The sequence below is a fragment of the Natator depressus genome, chromosome 15 (genome assembly GCF_965152275.1).
Source record: "Natator depressus isolate rNatDep1 chromosome 15, rNatDep2.hap1, whole genome shotgun sequence".
Classification (NCBI taxonomy): Eukaryota; Metazoa; Chordata; order Testudines; family Cheloniidae; genus Natator; species Natator depressus.
The window spans coordinates 30,370,881-30,393,249 of record NC_134248.1 but is presented as its reverse complement, the minus strand read 5'-3'; the positions used below and the strand labels follow the sequence as shown (position 1 = coordinate 30,393,249).

The window sequence follows — 22,369 nt, the reverse complement described above, 5'->3', positions numbered from 1 at the left end:
CGGGGGAGGGTGGGTGGAGTGGGGCTCAACTTTGGCACCCCCAAACTGTCTTTTCCCCCCCGTCCATGGCACAGCCACTCTTACCCCAGACTATGTCTGCTCCACACCAGTGCAGATTCTCCCTACACAGGGGCAATTCTCCACTGGGCGTCTCCAGTCTCCTGCATGGGAATAACCCACCCAGGCAATGGCGAAGAACAACATCCTACCGGCCCATCCCACTTGCTGCCTCATCATCCTAAGCTAGCTCCAAGGCTCTGAAAAGGGATTTACAAGCCTTTCTTTCTTACAACTCAAATGGTGTTTAATTGGCCTCAAAATCATTTCAAGATAAAGCAAAGCAGAGATTAGCCAAAGTGAAATAATTTTGTGTGGCTTAGTCTATAATGGATTTGTGGTCAGAAGACTTGGAAAATGCATTACGGTTCCTTCATGTCTCTCTGTTGTTTTTGTGTGTATTCTGCTGTCGCAACATAAACTTTGTCAAATTTCCCATCCACCTTTAAGTGAAGTGTAATCTAATTAAAAATATTTGGATCAGCTCTATTTGAATAATTTAATGTACACCTGCAGCATTCATCAATCAATATTATTTTTAATTAAGTAATTAACTTTGAGGTTTTCAGCAAGTTTGACGTGACAAAATTTCCCGTCTAAGTCTCAGGGGAGACAAGATGAGTATCTGTTTCTAACCTCTCAAACACAGGCTTTATTTGCAATTGGTACTAGCAACTGCAAAGGCCGACTAAGTGCTATAGAAATTTTTTCCCCAGTGACGAAACAAAATCGCACGTCTTATATGCAATGGATCTAATTATGCTAAGGTAGATTGCCCAATAAAAGCTTTTCGTATCATGCTCTCCCATCTCACAGTGAGGCTTAGAGAGTTTGACTTTGCTGGATATCATCTGTGGTTAAATTTAGCTTAAGTCATTAGCTTTTAGGGAAAGGCACAACTCCAACAGACCTGTGCCAGAAATGTTCAGAGATGGGGACTGTAAGCTGGTCATTGGCTGTTCAAAGCATTTAGTTAAAATTCTGTTGATGTCCTTTAATTTGCTTTATAGGGCAACCCCTTTGAGAATCCAGGAGCAGTCATACACCTCACTACAAGTATAAATATCCTGTATTTCTTCTATCAAGCTCCCAGCAAAGACTGAGAAATCATTAAGCCCTGCAAATGAAAACAGTTTGTAAACACCAAGGCTATAATGTGCTAAGCCGTTCTGGATAGCACGCTGATAACACTACTGTAATTAGGAAGGCTATCTTCTGTCATGAGAACCGTAAAAGGTGTTATTTACACTGTGACTGTAGCCTAAAATACCTTCCAGATGGGATTTTTTGAAGAAATACTTGAGATCTCACTTAAAATAGTTAACAGTGCTGAAAGTTTCACATCTATTAATAGAAGAAACATTTAGAAACATTAAAGTAAACTTGTACATGCTTGGTTTTAAGGTAAAGGTCAGATTCTCGTCTCTGCCACATTGTGTGATGTGGGAGCAACAGCATCTCAGAAGCACCTTAACTGAGATCAGAATCTGGCCACCTGCATGCTGCTGAACTTGTTGAAAGCCAGGGGAAGGCTACACAGTGGCTGACATTGCTAACCAGGTCCTGAGGCAGAGGACTAATTATTACACCAGGAATCCATATTACAGCCTGGAAGCTTTAGCCTCAGTGCAGGTCTAGATGGTTCTAATTTAGCAAGTCATTCCCCCGCCATGGCACACAGGGCATCTTGGAGAACACTCTTGCCAGCTGTCGTTCTCTTTGATTCCCTGATCCTGGCCCAAGATATCCCTTACCCAGGGAGAATGGGAAGCTTGCTATCAGTCAGCACCATCCCTGACTCCTATCCCAGGCTCCCGTCTGAGGCCCTTCTGCGGGTGCTCCATGGAAGTCTGGGCCCGGGATGATGAAGCAGGGCAGGAGATTGCTAGCACTGCTGGGATCATCTGGGTATACCTCACCAAAGAAGTTCCCTGCCATTGCAGGGGCCTCAGGCACTGATTGTATTGTCTGTCCATAGCACACAATAGTGCAGTCGCCTAAAGACTGTAATGCTCTAGTCTAATTCAGGTTATTGGGTTCAGTACAAGGGGGTAGGGGGGGTTCAGTGGCCCGGGATGTGCAGGTCAGACGAGTTCTCCTGCAGATCACAGCTTACCATATTCCTTATTTACAAGGGCCGTGTTAGCAACACATCCAGCATGTGCAGAATGGTCCTGCTTAGGTCTGACTCTTAGCTGTGAAAAACTGGAGGCTTTCCACTGAACTTCACAGATGCTACAAAAAGAACAGGAGGACTTGTGGCACCTTAGAGACTAACCAATTTATTTGAGCATAAGCTGTAGTCTCTAAGGTGCCACAAGTCCTCCTGTTCTTTTTGCGGATACAGACTAACACGGCTGCTGCTCTGAAAGAGATACGACAGTTACACAAATGCTTCCAGGATGCCTCTATCTGACTGCACCATTACCCTTAACTGCCAGACACTCGTCAGCTTACAGAGAGGCAATGTCCTGCATGAACTGTGAAAAGGGTGCCCCCTCTCTCTCATTGCTACCCCTCCCAAACATAGGGGTACCTCCACACTTCTGGGAAGAGGCAGGACCATGGTGAGAGCCCAGCCTAGGGAAAGAAAGTGTGCCTATTATGTCTAGGGCCCTACGAAATTCACAGCCATGAAAAACACGTCACAGACAATGAAATCTGGTCTTTTGGGGGCTTTTACCCTATTCTATACCAATTTCACGGAGGAGACCAGCATTTCCCAAATTGGGGGTCCTGACCCAAAACAGAGTTGCAGAGGGGTCACAGGGTTATTTTAGGGGTGTCGCGCTACCTTCAGAGCTGGGCGGCTGGAGAGCGGCATCCGTTGGCCGGGCGCCCAGCTCTGCAGGCAGCAGCGCAGGAGGAAGGGTGGAAATACCAGACCATGTCGTCCTTCCTTCTGCGCTGCTGCTGGCCGTGGCTCTGCCTTCAGAGCTGGGATCCCGGGCAGCAGCTGCCGCTCTCCAGCCGCCCAGCTCTGAAGTCTCCCCCGCCGCCAGAAGCAGCAGAAAAGTAAGGGTAGCAGTACCACAACCCCCTCCTCCCCCTCCCCGACAATACCCTGGTGACCCCCCCACACACACACAACTCCTTTTTGGATCAGGACCCCTACAATTACAACACCCTGACATTTCAGATTTAAATAGCTGAAATCATGAAATTTACGATTTTTAAAATCCTATGACCGTGAAATTGACCAAAATGGACCATGAATTTGGTAGGGCCCTAGTTACGTCAGCTGGGCATGTTGTATGGCTACTGATTGTTCCGCTAGGGAATTTCATGGCACGGCGTGGCCTCTGAGGGCATTTTAGCGTGTGGAAAACTCCCACTGGTGCTGTTGGCCTCTTTGCACTTCAAGCTGTAATCCCAGCCCACAGGGAGATTTTTTTCCCCTCTTAAAAGACAAGCAGCTGTAAATAGTTCAGTCAGTAACCATGTGAAGCACAAGAGGACCGCTACTGCAAGGCATCCGCTCTGGTGTGCTTTCAACAAGTGCTTTGCATTCACTGCGTGTTAACATGACCTTTGTAGTGATAGGATGAATAATTAAAACGCGGATCTAGGAAACCTGTAGTTATTATAATTAAAGTCTCACTGTCATGCATTTAGCCATCTCTGTGCTAGAAAATCTGCAGTTGCAAAGGGGAATGCCCTGCCAGCACTGCACAAACTAGCCCTGAAAACTGCAGGGCCGGGACAAGGCATGCAATGAAGACGCCCCGCAGCAGTTGCCAGAGGACCCTGCCCTTTCAAAGATGGCTACTGAGACAACAGCTGACACCTGCAGCTGCTCCTGGGATGCTCGGGCACTGCGGGCTTCTTCTCACCCACCTTCAGAGTGGGGTAGCTGGGAATAGACGTCCTGAAAATCATCACTGCCTCTCTAAGGCTCGTGGCACGCTTGCAGCCGACCCCTACTCACGCATCCCCCTATGTAACAGCACAGCGTGGAACCTGACCACCTTGCGCCTGGTAACCTGCAGTAACTAATAGATGTGCAGGGGCAGGTCCTTAGCTGATGTAAACTGTCATAGCTCTATTGGGGCCTCAATTGCAGCTATGACAGTTTAACCCAGCTGAAGATCTGCCCGATAACATTTAAGGCCAGAAGGAACCCTTATGATTGTCTAGTCTCTGACCTCTCCTGTATAACACAGCCCAAAGAATTTCACCCTGTAATTCCCCTGTCAAGCCCATAATGAACGAGTGTGCACATAAGATTAGAAGAGAGCTGGGTTGGCTTTTAAGCTCCCAAGAGTTTATTCTAAATAGTCAGATAACTTAGGGTCATGTCAAAAAAGAGAAGAGGATTTCAGTTTCCGCTGTAGCACAGAGAGGGCAGGTGGCTGGGACTAACCCTTTTAACCTCTGGGCGCTCAGCACTGCGGCGGAGAGAAGAGAAGCAGCCAGAAGCCCTGAGCACGTCCTGCAGATCCCCATCTTTCAGGAAGAGAAGACATAGCTTCTGGGAGGATACTTTTTCCCCACACAACAGAAGACGAGAGCAAGAGGCCCCTGAGCACATGCCACTCACTCCACGAGGAAGCAAGCACCAAAAACTAAAGTCAGAGTGGGCTCTTGTAAATAAGGCCCTCTCGTGTGGAGGCTTAATAAAGCAAAGCAAATGTTATGGCTCCTGGCCCTTTTGCCTTGGGGCCAACAAATCCTTGCGCCTTGTCTGAATTTTCCACAATGGATAATGGAATAGGGACCTGGAGGCTCCTATCCCCGAAATATCCAGATTTGAGTCACCCACCAAGAGCCTGTGGATTCAGACTGAAATTCCAGCCCTTCGGCCCAGCTCAGATGCCAAGGTAGCATCCCCACAAAGCACAAGTCAGTACTAAGGACACTGATACCAATCTGAACTCTTTTCAGAGTAGCAGCGGTAGCTCACAAAAGCTTATGCTCAAATAAATCTGTTAGTCCCTAAGGGTGCCACAAGTCCTCCTGTTCTTAATCTGAACTCTGTAGTAAAGTGGTCACCATAGGGAAAACTGGATTACCCAAAGTATTAGGAGACGTATCTATGTTCCAGTCCTCCCTACGTCCTCTTTGTCAGTGGGAGCCATTCCCCCTCCCGCACCCCCAGCACATTCAATTTTACTTTGTTTTTTTTATGATGCAGTTGGAATAAAGCAGCACATTCCCAGCCTGCACTCCTGCGCACAGAGCATCAGTTTTGTTCCACTGTACAGACCTTTTACAAAAAATCTCCATGAGGAAACAGTGAGTTTGGGCAAGTTTGCCACTGGTTTAAGTTAGTAGAATGGTGGAAAACAATTTCCCTTTACACGTAAATGTTTTCATATGGCTTCCCCACTGCGAGACGTGAGCTATTGACATTTTATGTATTCACACATATCTGAGCATGGCAAATGCACTGTTTAGCACTCTTAGAAGGGACACTGAATTTTGAAAATCCACCTGCACAACAAGTAAGTCTCTTCCATCCATTTCTCCAATTCACTTAGTGGAATGGGGGGCCAAACGCGACATAGGACAAAGGAAGAAATGTGTTTATTTCATTTATTTATTTTGGTTGGTGCAGACTAGGGCTTAAGTACTGTTAAGTGAATAATTCATGCAGGATTTATAATTTATGTTGGATTTAGCAGGAGCAGAGCCATACGTGGTTGTCTATTCACTATTTATGTTCTCACCACCAGTTGACAAGCATGGCTGGGCACTGAGATCACAGCTCTCCTGCAATGTTTTATTTAAACATTATTAAAAGTACACACAGGCCTAAGGAATGTCTTCACTTTCAGGGAATATTAGACTCTGCTGCCATAAAGCCTCTTGGCTCTCAGGGAATTAGTGTTTGCTCAAAATACTCACTGGATTCCAACATAACTCACTAGAAGGTCTTCATCCAACCCCTCCACACACGATGGCCCATCCCCACCTCCACCAGAAGAAGAGAATTTTTTTTGGCTCATTTCACTAGCCTGGGCAATGGGCATTGGATATGCCTAAATGCTTTCTGAAGGGCCTTACCTCCCAGCATAGCAGTGTTCCTTAACTGCTTTCCTTTAGGCTCATGCATTTGTGCAGCAGATGTCAGACAAACTCAGATATCTTGGTATCTGGGTAAATTTAAATCAACCTACATGTCTTTAGCCTTTGCTTATGGCTCTGTTATTTTTACTGGATTTTTGTGTTGCCTCAGGGAGACATCTAAACTAGGATTCTCTCCGATGCCTTAGGTTCTTCAGAACCTAGCCCTAGAAATTAAAGTATCAGGTGTTGTGTTACATCAGCCCCATAAATGTCCCCATGAAGCATTCAAAAATCCTTTGTTTATGTTTATGCTTATATTTTCCAAATGCAATTAACAGAATCTGCGCACTCTTCTAAAAGACAACATCCAAGGTTTCAAAAATGATGCATTTCTACTGAATGCCCTTCTGAATTAGCTGAACCACTAGAGTCTGCAAAAATGGCAAATAGACATTCTTAGAATTAGCCAAGTATCCAATGCTCTTTAATTGTGAGTGCAGCCTAGAGCTGGTTCAGATACAGTTAAGGAATTGATCGGAACATTTGATAGATTTCCTTTCATTCCTGGGGGGAAGTGGGTCCTTTCTAGACAGAATTTTCTGGCCATCTATACAAAATTTGCCTACAAACATACCTAAGACAAAGTGTGTTTGAGCCCCCCGCAAGAAAAATCACTCAGACTAAAACACCTTTTCCTGGGGGCATCAGGGATGGCACTTTTGCTAAAATAAATGATGAAATCTACTTTGTTGTTTTAGTAAACAAAGAGAACCGTTGCTGTCTGGCAGGTATCAAAAGTTGCTGGGATGACAGCCATATTAGAAGCAGGTATTTTATGAATGCCTTTTCCTTTCATGGTGGGTTTGTCACTCACTGTTAAATAAAAGCTTGAAGGAGACTGAAAAGTGAAAATGAATCAGTGTTGCCCTGATTTTCTCTTTTTAGCTTCAGTCTAAATCTGGCCATGATTTTGTAAATTTAGAGCAGGTAAATTGTTCATCACAACTGATTAATGTGCTACTTGGGTGGAGAAAGTCCTCTCTTTTGCGGGCTGTACAGTTCAGATGAATGGTTGCAAAAGGGAAACTTGTGACATGAGTTAAGTCTCTTTCCATTCAAATTTCTCCCTTCCTCCCTCAATGCACAAAGACACACTGGCCATTGTGGATGGCTCCTAGTTGTGCCTCTGTTCAACACCACAAGATGGGGAAGGAGGGATATGGCAGCTGGGTGAATAGAACAGTTTACTATAGATCATTCTGGATCAGCGGTTTGCAACCTTTTCCATGCTGTGACCCCATGTTACAACAGAACACATGCTGGGAGAGTGACGAATGGAGGTCTACTCTTCTATGTAAGCAATTGCTCTGGTTGCCAGGGATGCAATGCAGTGAGGAACAGGAGAGTATGTGGGGTTCACAGTTATGAATAGGATGAGAAAGCATCCCCCCCTCGCATAGAGGAGAAGGGAATACCACGCAACAAGTCACACCAGGCAACAAGTCACACTCTATTACTGAAAGCCTGTAATAAAATATTACATCAATAATAATCACTCATGAAGTAACATCCCCCAAATCCGCCCCTTCCCTTGAAAATTAACACAGGAAATGATGTGTTACATCCTCTATGATACTGCAAATGCACGAACGTTCAGGATCTGCAGGGTGATGGCAGAAACACAGCTACTCCCAGCTCCTCTGCTGGTGAATGGCCGGGGGCACCGCACTCCTGATTACACACGTGCTGGCCTAAGGCTGCAACATCCGTTTCTCGGTCCTCGTCCAATAAACCACATTCTTAAAAAATTTCTTGTGAACTGGAAATTCTGAAAACTTTTCATTTTGGAAACACTGATACACAGTGTTTCTGAAACAAAATGTGTTCCCGGGGCCCCGGCAGCTGCTGATGGAGATCGTCCATATTCTGCTCAGTTTCACCACTGGCAGCCGGTAAACAGACAAGAATCATTATCAGTTTCAGTCAGCAGATGCCGGGGCACCCAGAGCCCATGGCCTCAGGGCAGCTCCGCCACGCAGACTATCCCAGGGCTTGCAGACTCTCAGGCCAGCAGGCCCCAGTCTGCACAGCAGGGATGATCTGGAGCTGCAAAACCTGGTAGTCCACCTGGAATCCTGCCTGCGAGTCAATGACAGTTCATCGAAACTGGACATTTCCATAAAACATTTCAGGTTTGGCAGATCGGCGTTGTCTGAAAAAACTCTGTGTTGTTGGAAAATTCCCAACCAGCACTCGTCTGGCTAACGTTCTCAGTATTTATTGGAGCTGAGCAAGCAAAGCAATTCCTTTATCTGATCAAACCAATGAGTACAGGGACTGCCCTAGCTGCACTGGCCAAACCTACATGAAGAGTGGGATGCTAGGGAGCCAGAATAACAGGTTCAGTTAAATGATTTGGGGACGAGAGGGGAGGGAAAGAGATATACAGCACCACCAGCGAGCTGTGCTGACTGCTCGCAGCGCTCTGCTTGTCAAAACCAAACCTGATGTGGCTGACATTAGAGAAATCCAGGACAAACAGTGGGAGGAAGTGGCCCGTAAAACATGACTTATCCTGCTTGAGGGCTAACTCTAACAATAAATTGGTTAGACCTATCTCGAAATATCGAGCACACAGAACATCAAGCAGAAAATTACCTGTTGTTCCGGGACCCTTGGGCCAATCTGCAGGTTACTGGGAGGCTTCCAAAGAAAAAACTGTGTGCAACAGACAGCAATGGGTGCTGCAAACTCTACAGGACCGCCCCCCTACACACCCCCTGCATGCTGTGACTGAGAGCAAACTGGCTAGTCTAGGCCAATTAGGTAGCACAACTCAGGACATAATTTATTTTCCAGCATCACAGCATCCCCCCAGTGTATGTTGTTATATGTGCCAACTATCAGATTTCATAGAGCAGCACTCACATGAAAGACTGCTGGATAGAAATCGGTTTATATCTAGAAGGCCCCAAGACGTGGGGCAGCATGAATTTTAAACCTGCATCTGCCATGGCAGCTCATGCATGTCTCTGCTTCCCATGTACCAGACCGTACACGCACTCTGGCAATTATGTTCTAACCAACCACTAAAAGGCAACACAAGTCCAGAATAAATCCAGCCAAGTATCTAAGCACCCAAGTGATGGATACCTCAGAACAATGCAGACCTGGTCAAGTGATAACCATCCTTGACCATCTGAAAAAAATGGGCCATATCCATGAGGGGTAAAGAGCTACTGATGCCGCAATGCGCCCTTCCCAGCACCCCAGCCCAGGAGAGTCCATTGGCATCAGACACAAGGCAATACCCTCTCTTATATGATAGCCCACTCCTCTTCTTACCAGCTCCATACGCCTGCGACTGGCTTCCAGCTCTCTCTGCATCAGCTCATTCATATCTGCTTTCATCTCCTCCATGCGCATCTGGTAATACTTGGTGTTCTCCTTCTCTCGAGCCTCCGACTCTGCAGCCTTCTCCAACTCCTCTCCCATCTTTATTACACTGTCCCGCAACCGAAGGACAAGCATCTGGAGTGATAGGGAGGGGGACAAAAGGCAAAGGGGTTTTCTTAAATAAAGGATTACAAAGAGTTTTTTCCCCTTCTTTAATCTTTTATAGTGATGTACTTGGAGGAATGCTCTCCCTTTCTGACCCCTACAGAAAGTCAGCTGATGCCTTGAAGCATGAAGTTTATATATACTACTTATTGTATCAGACATTGCCACCAATGCTCGTAATGGTCATGATATTAAGCAGCCCGTGCTTGTTTCAGGGACCCTGCGATGCAATGAATCCCATACAGGCTGACTGTGAACTACTCAAAGCACTGTTTCCTTCGGTTGGCTTTAAAATGATGGCTCTTTAATTTCATTGCACAGCCCATTGCACTTATTGGGGGCAGTTTTAAGAACCCTGAGAGCGTCAGCAGTGCTCCAATCACATTGCAATCTTGTGTGGAATGCAGGGTAGACACAGTGTCCCATCATTCATTACCCATCGCCTAGAGCAGGGAAACAATTTGGGAGGCAAGCGCCGCATTGCATTACATTTCCTCTCTCCTTTCCCATCCTGCTGGTATATTTCCCTTCCCCTCCACCCCACTCCATGTTTAAAGCAGACACATTAGAACTCACCAGACTGAGACAAACACATGGTACTGTACAAATATTTTGATCTCTCAGCTATCCTTCATTTAAAACAACAGCTCACATTAGCATTCCCAGCCTTCAGCTCCAGGATCAATCACAGCACCCATGACAGGACTAACTGGAAGCTGGCACTGCGCAGTGTAACTGGCAAATGCAGAATGATGGAAGGCATGATATCTGAAGAATGGCTTCAGGAACTCTTAGTGGAGTCCAGGTCACAGAGCCTGTTCTAGCTACATCTCGCCACAGAGCAGCTGATGGACTCTGCTACTCTGGATCAGACAGGCAGGAACTGAAGGGAGGATAAAAGCAGGGCCTGTGGCAATGTGACCAGAAAGGCTCCGATATAGAAGCGGCCTGTCATTTCCCGAGGCCTCGGGGTGTCTGTATCTCAGCTTAGGTGTCAGAGGACGGATGGGATCAAAGAGGAGGTGATGGGAGGGGATCCGCACTAAGGACACCCTAGTGATGGCAATGGCCTCACAGGAGGCTGCCAGAGAATGAGCTTTGGGGTTCACAGACACAAAGGGTTAAGCAGCATGAAGGAAATAAAGAGCCACCAGTAACTCAGAAATGCCTTTCCTTTAGAGACAGCTCTCCTGCTGGGCCATGCTCAGCTGCTCAGGGCTGTCTTAGTCTGCCATCATTGTGAAGTGACCCTACTACACGTTCTTGGCCTCCCCTCAATTAGTCACATGTAAGTGGGGGGTGGGAGGGAATGGGTATTTATATTTTATCTCATGACATGAAAGGAAGTGAGCATAAACAAATATAGTCCCGGGTTTTAAGCGCCTAGATTGGTCTATATGTATATTGATGTACCTACTATACCTTGACCGGTTTTAATGTGCTGGATTTTGGACTATGCCATACAGTCCTGTGACACCTTCTGAAAGGCACTTTGATCAACGTGCTACGTAGTAAATAAGTATATTGCTATACACCTTGGGGCAGGGCCGTATTTCCTTCCATGCTTTTATAGCACTGAGCATGCTGCTGGCTTGCGGTAAATACATCAGTAAAATAAAGCATGAATAGTTAACCTCACTGGTATGAAATACCCAGACTGGTCAGAGCCACAGATTCCAAAAGCGAAGGCCTGAGCTGACTTGGGCTCTCACCCTTCCAAGGGCAATGCAGAGGGTTCCGTGCTTTGGGGGCATTACAGATGTGACCACACGAGCTGCTTTCTGCTCTGGGTAGGAAAGATCCCACTGCAACTTTCAAAAGGCTAGGAGTCTGCTCTGGTTTCCAGAGCCTCTCGCCCTACTGTTTTGCACGATGCTGTGAGCCACTTGGCCTCTTCCCTCCACACCAGACGGGGCTGCATGGCTTTGGAGCACACCGTGGTGCAGGCCAATCGATCCCCAGGACAGGCCATTGCAGGAGAGGGACGGGAGCACATGCCTGTCCCAAAGGCAGCCCCTTTTTTTCCCACAGGGATTTTCCCGTTGTGTGTCAGAGGCAAGCAAGAGGCTAAGAAACACGCCCTACCTCAAACCGCTTGATCTGCACACTCTGAAACTCCAGCTTGTTCTCCAGGTCGCAGATCAGTGCTTCCTGTCGACTGACGATGGAGCGTTCGACCATCGACTGCTCCACGTACGCAATCCGGGCCCGAGCCGCCTGCAGCTATTTTAGAGAAGAGGGTGGGGGAAAGGCAGGGCTCATAATTCCGCTCTGCCCTATTGTCTGCCCTGCAGACTTCTCATGACTGCACCAGATCCACTAGGGGTAGAGAGATTCCAAAAGTTCCTTCTCAGAGCACACTGGAAGTGCAAGGGCTGCATTTAAGTGCCACGCTGTACAGAAAGATGCTGCTGCCCAAGTGGGGTCGGCACCTGTCCAGGGTTTCCCAGGAACATCACTTTTTTGAGGTAACTGACCTGGAAAATCTGTAAGGGCCCTCACTACACTCTGCCAGCTGTCCAGTTTTATGGGCTCAGGATTATCCCTGATGTCCCGCTTTTTTTGTACTTCGGAGATGGCAGCCATACTCCCAAGCTTCCTGTAGTATTGTTTGTGTGAAGATCATGAAAACAATTCATTACATTCTGTGGTTTTACAAACAGAAAAATGTTGGCAAATTTTCACCCAGCTGGGTGGGGGTTTTCTCTTCTCACATCTTTCGAGGACAGTGCATGTGTGAAATTGTGCACTTGGTCCCAGGGCAGGATTTTGGCTGGCACCTGGAACTGCAGAGGCAGCCTTGGAAAGACGATCAGAGCAAGGCTCAGAAACAACGAGGGGGAAAATTAACCAGCCCTTTTCAAACTTCAGTAAAAGTTTGGTTCAAAATTTATTTTGGGCCCAGACAGGGGAAATAGTTCTTATTTTCTCCAACTGCCTGTCAAACCCACCACTCTGTCTTACAGTGAGTGAGTCCGACTCCTGATGCCTGGGATAGCAAAGCACTCAGTCAATGGCGCTCCTCGAGTAACTAATATTAAAGACTTGCTGTACAGGCCTGGAGCCATGGTGCCATGACCAGGGAAGAACAGTCCCCAACTCAGGCTGTGGAAGGAGGTATATGCCCTCTGTCCCTGGTGTGGTGCCCAGCACGAGGCTGGCTTGTGATCTTGCGCAGAGAATATCATAACTCAAGAAACTGCAACAGCAAAGAGAATGTGCAGCAAATTCTGCAACTCTCCAAAAACCTTTTAAGTGTGAATTTTCCCCAGTCCCAAGGAAAGTTCACTTGCAGGTTTCCACAGATGTCCTGAACACGCAGTTTGACCCAGTTTCCCACCTTTGCCCTGAGGAAAGTCAATACTAAGCAGTGTTTACAGCAGCTGAAAGGAGGCTTTTACATTTGTGCTTGTTTTATTGCTCTTACAGACGTAGACAGTGTGTTAGGAAGAGGAGTGGGACCGTGGTATTGTACAGAGGAGATATTTCCTGACAATAAGCAAGTAAACATTTCATTTGAATTCACCCCAAGGACATGAGCTCACCAAAGAGCCTATATTTCAGGACTGACACTCAGAACGTCAGTGGATTCTTATACATGCCTACGTATGAGAGTATTCCAGGGGATTGGAGTATCTCACTAAGTTTTTGTGGATACAGACTAACACAGCTACCCCTCTGATACTCACTAAGTCCAGTGATCTATGGCAATAAAGGGATTGGCAACGAGATGCCAAAGGACAGAGTGATTCTTGAAGCCCTTCATTGCCTGTCTGCTCCAGGTCTGAGTTAGTAACTGGGCAGATGTACCTTATTGCCAGATATTTTGAGCCTTAAAGGGAAGGGGGAGGACTTACTTTCTCTTGAAGACTTTGTTTCTCTTTCTTCACTTCCTCCAGCTGCGTCTGTAGCTCTCGAATCTGAGTAATGTCCACTGCAGACTATGAAAACAGAAACCCCAACAATAGCGACAAAACAAAGAACTTGGAGCAGAACTGGAAATGCACAAGGAAGTTCTGTTTTGAAGACTGGCAAGGGAAAGGCAATTTCTAGTATATCTGAATTGGCAGCTGCTCCTGTCCTGAATTAACCAAGCATAAATCTACTGACCGCACCCGATTTCTCAGCTTCTGGGAACAACTCTTTGCAGAGCTGATCAGCCATGACATCACCAGGGTCATCCCCAAATGCTGATTCTGTAAGTCCTTAGTCTTTTTCCTCCCACAAAGCTACTATGGACCTTTCATGGTCCAGGAAATTTCTGGAAAATACTGGACCTCTGGCCAAATGGGGCCCCTTCTATACCTTTGAAGTCTCTGATCTTTTCTACGCTGAGACAGGTCGGATCATTGGTGCTGTCAAAATATGTTTAAGCTATTCAAATAAAAGCCATACAGACTGCCAGCACATAGCCAGTATCCTCAACACATCAGTGTCCTCTTCCAATCTCTCCCGGGTCAAAGGCTGAGGACCCCAGAAAGGACCTCCAAACACAGCTTGTCAACATTTTTCTTTGAATTTTTTTTTCTGCAAGCTTTTTTAAATTGAAATTTTTCCAAGAAAATTTTTCAGTGAAAATCACACAATTTCCAGTGAAAATGGAAAACAACCTTTTCAGTTTTAAACTTTTTCAGTTTTAAACAACTTTGCAGTTTGGCTACTGAAAACTGGAGAAAAACCATCGGTGTTGAGGTTTTCAATGGAAACCTGATTTTTTTTCAATTTTGTTGACATTTTTCATGGTGAAAAAGTAATAATTTCATGACCAACAAACTCCGAGCCAGTTTGTTCTTCTAATCAGCAACTTTTATGGATGGATTTGAGGTGTTACTTTGATTACTTGCATAGACACCCAAGGTTTAACACTGGATAAAGGATCCCTAGCTGCCATTTCTATTAAAAACCATGATTTCAGTAGAGTAATCAACTAGCTGGTGCAAACCATATTGGAATGACTCTCCGCGTGTGTCTGGGTACGCATGTTCACACTGCTCATTAGAATTACTTGTTTGAAAAGTATTAGCAATATGTCTATGTGATTCCAGCAGGTGGCATGTTATCTTTCTAACCCTCCCTTGTGGTGTAAAGCCATGATGCCCTCTGGATATCTTTCTAGCAATCCCTTTTTCACCCGATGTGCCTGTGTGTATTTATGCACATACATTTCCTCCTCATCACACGCTTTACCTGTGCAATCAGAGCCTTGTGCTTTGTCATAAGTTCGTTCAGATCCTCCTGGTCCTCATCAATGCGTTTCAGGAGATCAGCTTTCTCGTGCTGCAGCTGATATAGCTGCTCGTCAACCTGCGGAGGACAAACAGGGTGCTGCTCACTCAGAGATTACACTGGGGTGCAGACAAGTTCCAAATACTGCCGGTGGTAGTGGGGGCTTTTAGTGCTGTAATTCTCTGCCTCGCATGCAGGCGTGCCGCGTTCAGCGGTGGCACTTCACTAAAGGCCTTTTCCATTTCCAGTCCACTGTTGAAAGTCCGTGTGCTTCTAATGCTGGCAGGGAGAGGCAAAAAAGCCTTTAATGGTGTTCATCACATCTCTGCAGACAGCTTATGGTATGTTGTGTGTTCTTGATAATTGGCGCCACTTTTACATGTCCCTGGAGACAGTAAAGGCCCCTGGGCTGGGTCCCCCTGAAAGGCTGGACAATTTAAAGTAATTTACAAGTAAACGACAAGGGCAAGTCCAAGCTCTGAGGCTCTCAGAGTCTAAATAACGAAGTCCGTAAAACATGTAAAACTATCCAAAAGCACCATAGTGCCCTGGGGTGCTGGGTGGGTAATAAGCAGTTTCAGTAATGTCTGTTATTCAGGGCACGTACCAAGTTCTTGTTCCTGCTGATTGTCTCCAGCTCCACGTGTAGGTTCTCCAGCTCCAGAGCCATCCCCGTCTGGGACTTCTGGGCCTCTGCACACTGGGCTTTGCTCTCCTCCCACTGTGAAGAATTGAGGAAGACCCTAATTACATCAGATCGCACTGACAGCCAGGCGTCATTTCACTGATCGGTCTTCCCCTTTCGCTGCACAGCAATGTTTATTTACATTTTACTCCCAGAGCGTTTTCACCCACTGAATACATTGTACTCAGCCTTTTCAAATGTATGTGGCTCTTGAGGCATTCAGTTTCTATTTTACACTAAAAACGGCTCCTTTCTATTGGTTATAGTGCCATGAAATAAGATTCCCGAATAACATGTGCGATGCTACTCTCTCTCGGCGGTACCACTTGCTTTAGGTGTCATTCGATTCCCTTCATAAGTGGAAAGCCTTCAAATAAATCCCCATCTTGCTGAGTAGTGAAGCAAGCGCCTCATACTGAAATTCTACTGTCTGTCTCTGCAGTTGTGTAGTCAGGTAGAGCTGGGATCATTAATTTGCAAAATTATGTGAATTACCTTTAATTTGTGATTAGAGCAATTCATGATTTGGAGTATGCAAATGGGCTTTTCATGTAGTGTAAATTGCATTTGCAAATACACATGAAAGATCACATTTACAAATGCTAATTTGCTCGTGATTTTTATTGCTCAGCTATTAAAACCACAATGATCTTAAATGTGCTACAGACATCTGGAAGACATAATGTCATTCTAAAATCTTTCACAAGACAATTGCAGTTCAGGGCAGGGTACCTGACCAGCTCCCAGTACAGTAAGGGTAAAGTCCAGCTTCCCTGTCACCTTTTATGTTTGGGTTTTTCTTTCTTTCTTTTTTCCTTTTGTTTCTTTGCTTATTTTGTGTCTAAAGAGATTGTCTCCTGCTGCATGCACCTTCCTGCCCATTGCTGCATTCTCTGGCTTGGCTGATCCTACCATTTGGCACTGACATTGGCAGATTCTTCTGGAAATGTTTTTAGAACTACTAATGCCATGTTCAGTCAGTAGCACACTCCGGCTTGGATTTGAAAGGGTGTTATCATTGACTTAACTCTGCTTCCTTTGAAGTCGGTAGGAGTTTTACTGCTGACTTCAATGTCAGCAGAGTTAATTCAATACTGGGAGCTTTTGAAAAGCCCATCCTCTCTGTCCACACATACGTGTGCTCATTGTTTCAGTTCAGCTGTCAAGAAGTGGAGTTTGGCATGGCCATACTTGTCTTCTGCAGCGAAGAGGAAGCTACTGTGTAACCATGTTTGATCCCACTCTCCTTCCGCCGATCCAGTCGGAACCTAGCACCTGTTTTCTGAAAACACATCTACACATCCCGTGATATTGTGGGCAGAACCACAGCAGCTAGGAACAATGGATGATACCACCACCCAACAGTGTAGGAAAGAAAGGGAAGAAAAATAACATCCCAATTCACACCACAGATGAAACTGTAGAAGGGCAGAATGTATTAAACGCACAGTGATGGCCCTATTCAGACCAGTTAACACAAAAATTATTGTAAAAAATACCATGGGATGTCTTATGGCAGCAGCAGTCTTGATCTCCTCCAAAAGATGGTAGCTCCTATATCAGGGTTCCCTAGCATCATGCAGAGGCCTTGCTTCAACACTGCTTCAGAGATAAGAACACCACCTACTGAACTGCCCCCTTGTTTTTCCTGCTACAGGTAGGCTTCCTTTGGCAGTTCCTCTTTCTAGTACTGACGTAACGACCACCCTGTTTAATGCGTGAAAACTCCTGTGCCAGGAGCCAATGGTTTTATAATGGCTAAAGAAAGAGAAACATCTTGATTTTTTCAAAATGCAAAAACGTATTAATTTTTTTTCTTCTTCTAACACAAAAAGGAGAATGATAAAGTATTGGGACGACAGCTTTTCTCAGTTCGTTTTGCTCAATAATCCTGGGTGATTGAGACATACTTGGAAAAGTGATTGAAGGCAGAAATAGGTAATTTGCTTCCTTGGAGCCTAATCTTCAGAGGAAATTGAATGCCGGTTGTTGTTCCCTCCCCTTAAAGTCTCTCATTCTTTTCATATAACTAGCACCAGCATGATTTCGAACACGCTGCAACATAGTGAGATGAAACGGCAGTGCATTGTCGGTCAGTGCTATTCCACTGTCTGGGGCCACCCATAGCACCAATCCCGCATTATGATTTTCATAGCGGCTTCCCGTCTTCCCGTGGGATCAAGTCCATGCGATATTTGCACAGCGTGTGAAATGCATTCAGAAGAGTACCCACACACACTGGAAGTTTCTTGATTATGTCTACTGGGCCCCTAGAAATACCACGTCAAACCATTAAGATCTGTCTATGCCAGAGAAGTGTTGATTGAATAGACCCCTGAGCTTTCAGAATGAATCTGAGAGATGCAAATGTCTTGATAGGTTGCAGCAGCCAGGTGTCACAGTAATTCATAAACTCTGCAGGCCTGGATTTAAACTGCTTGTGAGATGCAAAGGAAATTAATGATGAAACTCATCTATCAGTTTATTCAGTTCATCCCCCTGCTGGAGGACTGTTCCTTCCGCCATAATCCTGAATGCTTCGATGCCATGTTCAGTCTTGTTTTCAGCGTCCCAGGCGCTGAGATTCCACCACCATTTCCACACTCAGAGGGGACTCACAGTCCTGATATTCATTCTACATTTGCATGTACTTAATTGCATCCCTTTCCTCCTATTTCTAGCTCCTTCAACCTGAAAAAAACCCTCCTCTCCTACTTGCAAACACAAGGTTGGACTCCTACTACTTAAAGCCACAGCAAATCCAAAGATATCCAGAATGTTGTGTTAATCTCTCTAATAGTGCTGCTAACATGCACCACCTGCTGAGCTTTCTCCTCGTAGAAATCAAAAAGCCTTCATCTCTTTTCCCTTTTGGGGTACCACAATATTGTTAATTTTGTGATACACATTGCAATGGTGCCTAGAGACCTCAATCAGGATCCAGGACTCTTTATACTAAGACCTAGGAAGACACAGTCCATACCTCGAGGAGACTGCAATGTAAGAAGGCAAGTGAGAGAAGGAGGACGGGGAAGAGGGGTAAAATTTCGATACACATTTGCATTTTTGAACTATAGTTTTTATTAAAAAACGTAACTGAGCAGAGAGGTGTGCTTGTGGCACAAAGCCATCTTCTTCCCCTCCACACATCCCTTTTTCTGTTTCATTTATGCATTGCATCTTGTCACACACCTAGATTCACAGCTCTCTGGGGGCAGTGAGTGTCTTTGCAGCTCTGATCCTTGACTGGGCACCAAGTCCGACTGCAAAACCAACAATAACTCTCAGCTTTCCCTATCTGCCCCCTGGAGCCATCATTGATTGGGGCATTTCTAGTGGGCATCACTGCAGAGGTGGGTTTTCAGGAGACATTTCAAGTAGGGGACCAGGTGGTTCACCAGTTTTTGGTGGTTGCATTGCAGTTGCAGTCTTCATGGGGCACACTCAGCCCTGGAATTTCATCAACAGATTTGGCCTGGCATTTTCCTGCCTTCAAAATCTCAATTTCTGGTGCTTCAGGGTCACCACATTTATCTAAAATCAGTCATCTCCAGCTGATTCTTTCCTTCTGTGCGAAGTGCTGTAAATAGAGCACACCAAGTCTCCCTTCCCTATGGAAAGGGCTGGGCTGACACTTGTATGAAGTAATACAGCCCGCTATGCTGGGACACTGACCAAATCCTTCACAGTCGCAGCTGTAACATCTTCATCATTCCAGTAAAATAAAAAAACTTCCTTGGGATTCCCTCCAGGCATGTATACCAGCTAGAAATACAACGGGAAATGAGTGGCCCAGGCACTTACTGGTTCAAGTCCCATGAAACTCTTCTTAAAACAATATTCCCGTGTCTAAAGTCAGTCCAATTTGATGAACTGTCTAGTAGTCTACAATCAGTCCAGACACGTGTCTGCAAAGGGTTATTGCTGAGGAAGTCTCACAGTGAGGCTCTGTGAATTTCCTTTCCCCCACAACTCAAGATAGTGTCTACATTTTGCATACAGCTTGGGCAATAAATTACTGAAATGACCTAAGTGAAGGACCCTGGAAGGAGTTAAACATCATTCATTTCAAACCTCAATTACTACTTGTACTACCAAAAAAAAATCAAAGATCAGAAGCCTGGTGAAAGTAATACAGGTTTGGTGCACTTGTGTTTCTGCTATAGAGAGTATGTTCTCTGAAAGGAATTCGTTTTCTCAGCTGCTTGGCTCTCCTTTGCACAAGGGAATGCGTACATACCCAGCCCGTTCCTCCTGGCATTGTTTTAACAGCGTTATAACCTATTCATGGCATAATAGGAGGTTCCATATTCTAATGAGTTTCAGTTCAGGGATGGAAGTACCAGGATGCCTAGGGTATAGCACTAATTTCTTTAGAAAATAGAAACATCTGAAATTGTGCCACGGGTGACCCAGCATCGGGACGTGGGGTCGCTCATTGGTTACAGACCAAGTTCCTGTACCAGGGCTGCATGCGCATTACATTCCCTGCATCTGTGCTGTGTGTCTGGAGCTCGGCATGACAGCTCTTCGCCTTTACTGTGCAAAACACACCATTCCTACTTCATGCTTCATTCTCCTGCCTCTAAGCGTACAGTAAAGCAAGCCGACGGGAACAGGAGATGATGCGAGAGTGTGGAGTCCTTCAGTTCCTAGGGAGGGCCAAGAAGTATTTCATGGTAGCAATAGGAGGTATTCTTCCTCTCTCTCTAAAACCATGGTGTACGTGTGTCCTATTGCTCTCTGCACTCCTGACAGACCATTCCTCCTGTAGTGCCGGGTGTGCCCTGGAAGATCTCACAGGCAGAAGATGGCTCACCCCTGTGACAGCATGTGATGTTCCAACACAATCTCAGGGCTCACAGACACACGTCAGCACTTTTCATGAAGTCACCCCGATTTCCATGGGAAAGTCCTCAAACTCCATGAAGACATTGCCTTGGGCAGCATGATTTCCCTGTGTCTGCTGGCCCATACAATGTCAGTGTTACACTTTTCTGGCAACCGGGCTGCTGAGGTGTATTTCCTGGTCTTTTGCTCACTGTTATTAACTTGCTCTTTCACAGAGGCCTGGCTTTCCTTCATTGCTCTTCCTCCACAACCTCTTCTTGTCCCATATTTCAGGCTTGCTTTCTCTTGCCCTACTACCCCGCCTAAAGGAGGCAGTGGTGTTTCTAATGGCATTTCAGCTTTCACGGGTTCTGATTTGCTGAAAGTGTCCAATCCCAGGCAAATTAAATAGGTTAGAAATTCTCCAGAAGGCTTCCTCTCCATCCTGAATTCAGGTTATGAACATAGATTTCATTCTATCTGAACTTGACTGTCTCTCATTAAATACCCAACTCCCTTGTTCTCTCTGTGATGGAATTTTCCCACTTGGGGAAAGTAAATTGAAATTCCCGTCACAAATGCATTATGTATGAACTGATGAATAACATTAGTTTGCTATGCTAAGCCATCTGTTAAATACCTGTGTAAAATGGATGCTTCAGACTTATTAAGATACCAAACTACATTCCAAGACCATGCAAGGTTTTGCTAAAATATTGCATTTTTGTTCCAAGTTTTTGTTCTACTAGTGATTTGTGGAGCTGGTCGTAGAATTTATTAGATTTCAAAAGCCTTGTCATGCATGACATTAGAAATCTGAGGAAAGGGGTAATCATGAGGCTGTTTTAATACATGCATTGCCTCACAGTGTTATCAGCACATTAAGGAGTCAATATTCACAGTATCAAGTCTCTCTCTCAAGAACATTAGTCTCCAGGGCAGGCACCAGCCCCTAAAGTAAAGGCAAACAATGAAGAGGGGCCATGATGCAAACCCTAAGAGAACAGCTATCGCAGGAGGACTGTATCTGCATCAATAGCCGGAAAGGTCTCTGCACATTCATGAGAATGGCTCCCAAATACTTGAACTTCTGGATTTTCAGGAAAGGGGATGTAGGGCTTGGGGGGATATTTGGAGGAAGACGTCTCCAAGTGGGCTCTTTCCCTGGTCTTTGTTTAACACGCTTGGTGGTGGCAGCATACGGTTCAAGAACAAGGCAAAGTTTGTACCTTGGGGAAGTTTTTAACCTAAGCTGGTAAAAATAAGTTTAGGGGGTCTTTCATGCAGGTGCCCACAACCGTACCCTAGAGTTCAGAGTGGGGAAGGAACCTTGACATACTCTGCGATTCCCTTCCTCACCTTAACGAGGCCAGGATGCATCACTACTGGCCACCCCCCATTCTGTATTGCAAGTGCCAGCCCCCACTGGCGGGAGAAGTTGTCTTGGCAGGGGGCGAAGGGTGTTTGGCACTGCCAGTAGGAGGAGAGGTGGGAGCTACCGACTGGTACACTGTAAAAGCTAGCTCAGCAGCACAAAAAAGACAGGAAAAACTGCACTGACAGTATTAGAGCAGACGGTTATGTCTGGCTCTTCCTCTCTAGTCCAGCATAGCAAGGACCCCTTGACTCTGGTAGACATACTTCTCCCCAGCCGCTGCATAACTTCTACCGACCATTCTCCTTTCATAACACCGACTGGAACTTAGAAAACTCCATCCGTCACAAACATTCCACCCCACGTGTACACCACGGAGTCCTTCCATATCCGGCTTGATGCTTCAATCAGAAAACCAGCTTCCAGCTGCTTCAGCAAAGGTAAGTCCTTTGCAAGTTTGAAATCACTCACATACACTGCTAGTTTACTCTTCTGCCCTCTCAGTTCCATTTGGAGAACGCTGAAGTGTCTCCCTGGGCACAGTGGGAGGTTAGCGCAATGTCTTCATTGTCAGTCCAGCACTGTCACATAATCCTGTCAAGCTGAAAGGTGCCTGGTTTGTCCCT

The 22,369-nt window shown here is 45.7% G+C and overlaps 1 protein-coding gene across 5 annotated transcripts in view; it reads right to left on the bottom strand.

Moving 5' to 3' along the window:
- Window positions 1-22,369, bottom strand: part of MYO18B (myosin XVIIIB) — a 191,943-nt gene that overhangs the window by 45,160 nt on the left and 124,414 nt on the right. For all 5 annotated transcript variants that reach the window (XM_074973149.1, XM_074973145.1, XM_074973146.1 and 2 more), the window contains exons 34-38: window positions 15,461-15,574; window positions 14,815-14,931; window positions 13,485-13,568; window positions 11,713-11,850; window positions 9,412-9,597 (exon numbers count right to left, since the gene is read on the bottom strand). In XM_074973149.1, the coding sequence (XP_074829250.1) occupies window positions 9,412-9,597; window positions 11,713-11,850; window positions 13,485-13,568; window positions 14,815-14,931; window positions 15,461-15,574 (639 nt within the window). The remainder of the gene's footprint in view (window positions 1-9,411; window positions 9,598-11,712; window positions 11,851-13,484; window positions 13,569-14,814; window positions 14,932-15,460; window positions 15,575-22,369) is intronic.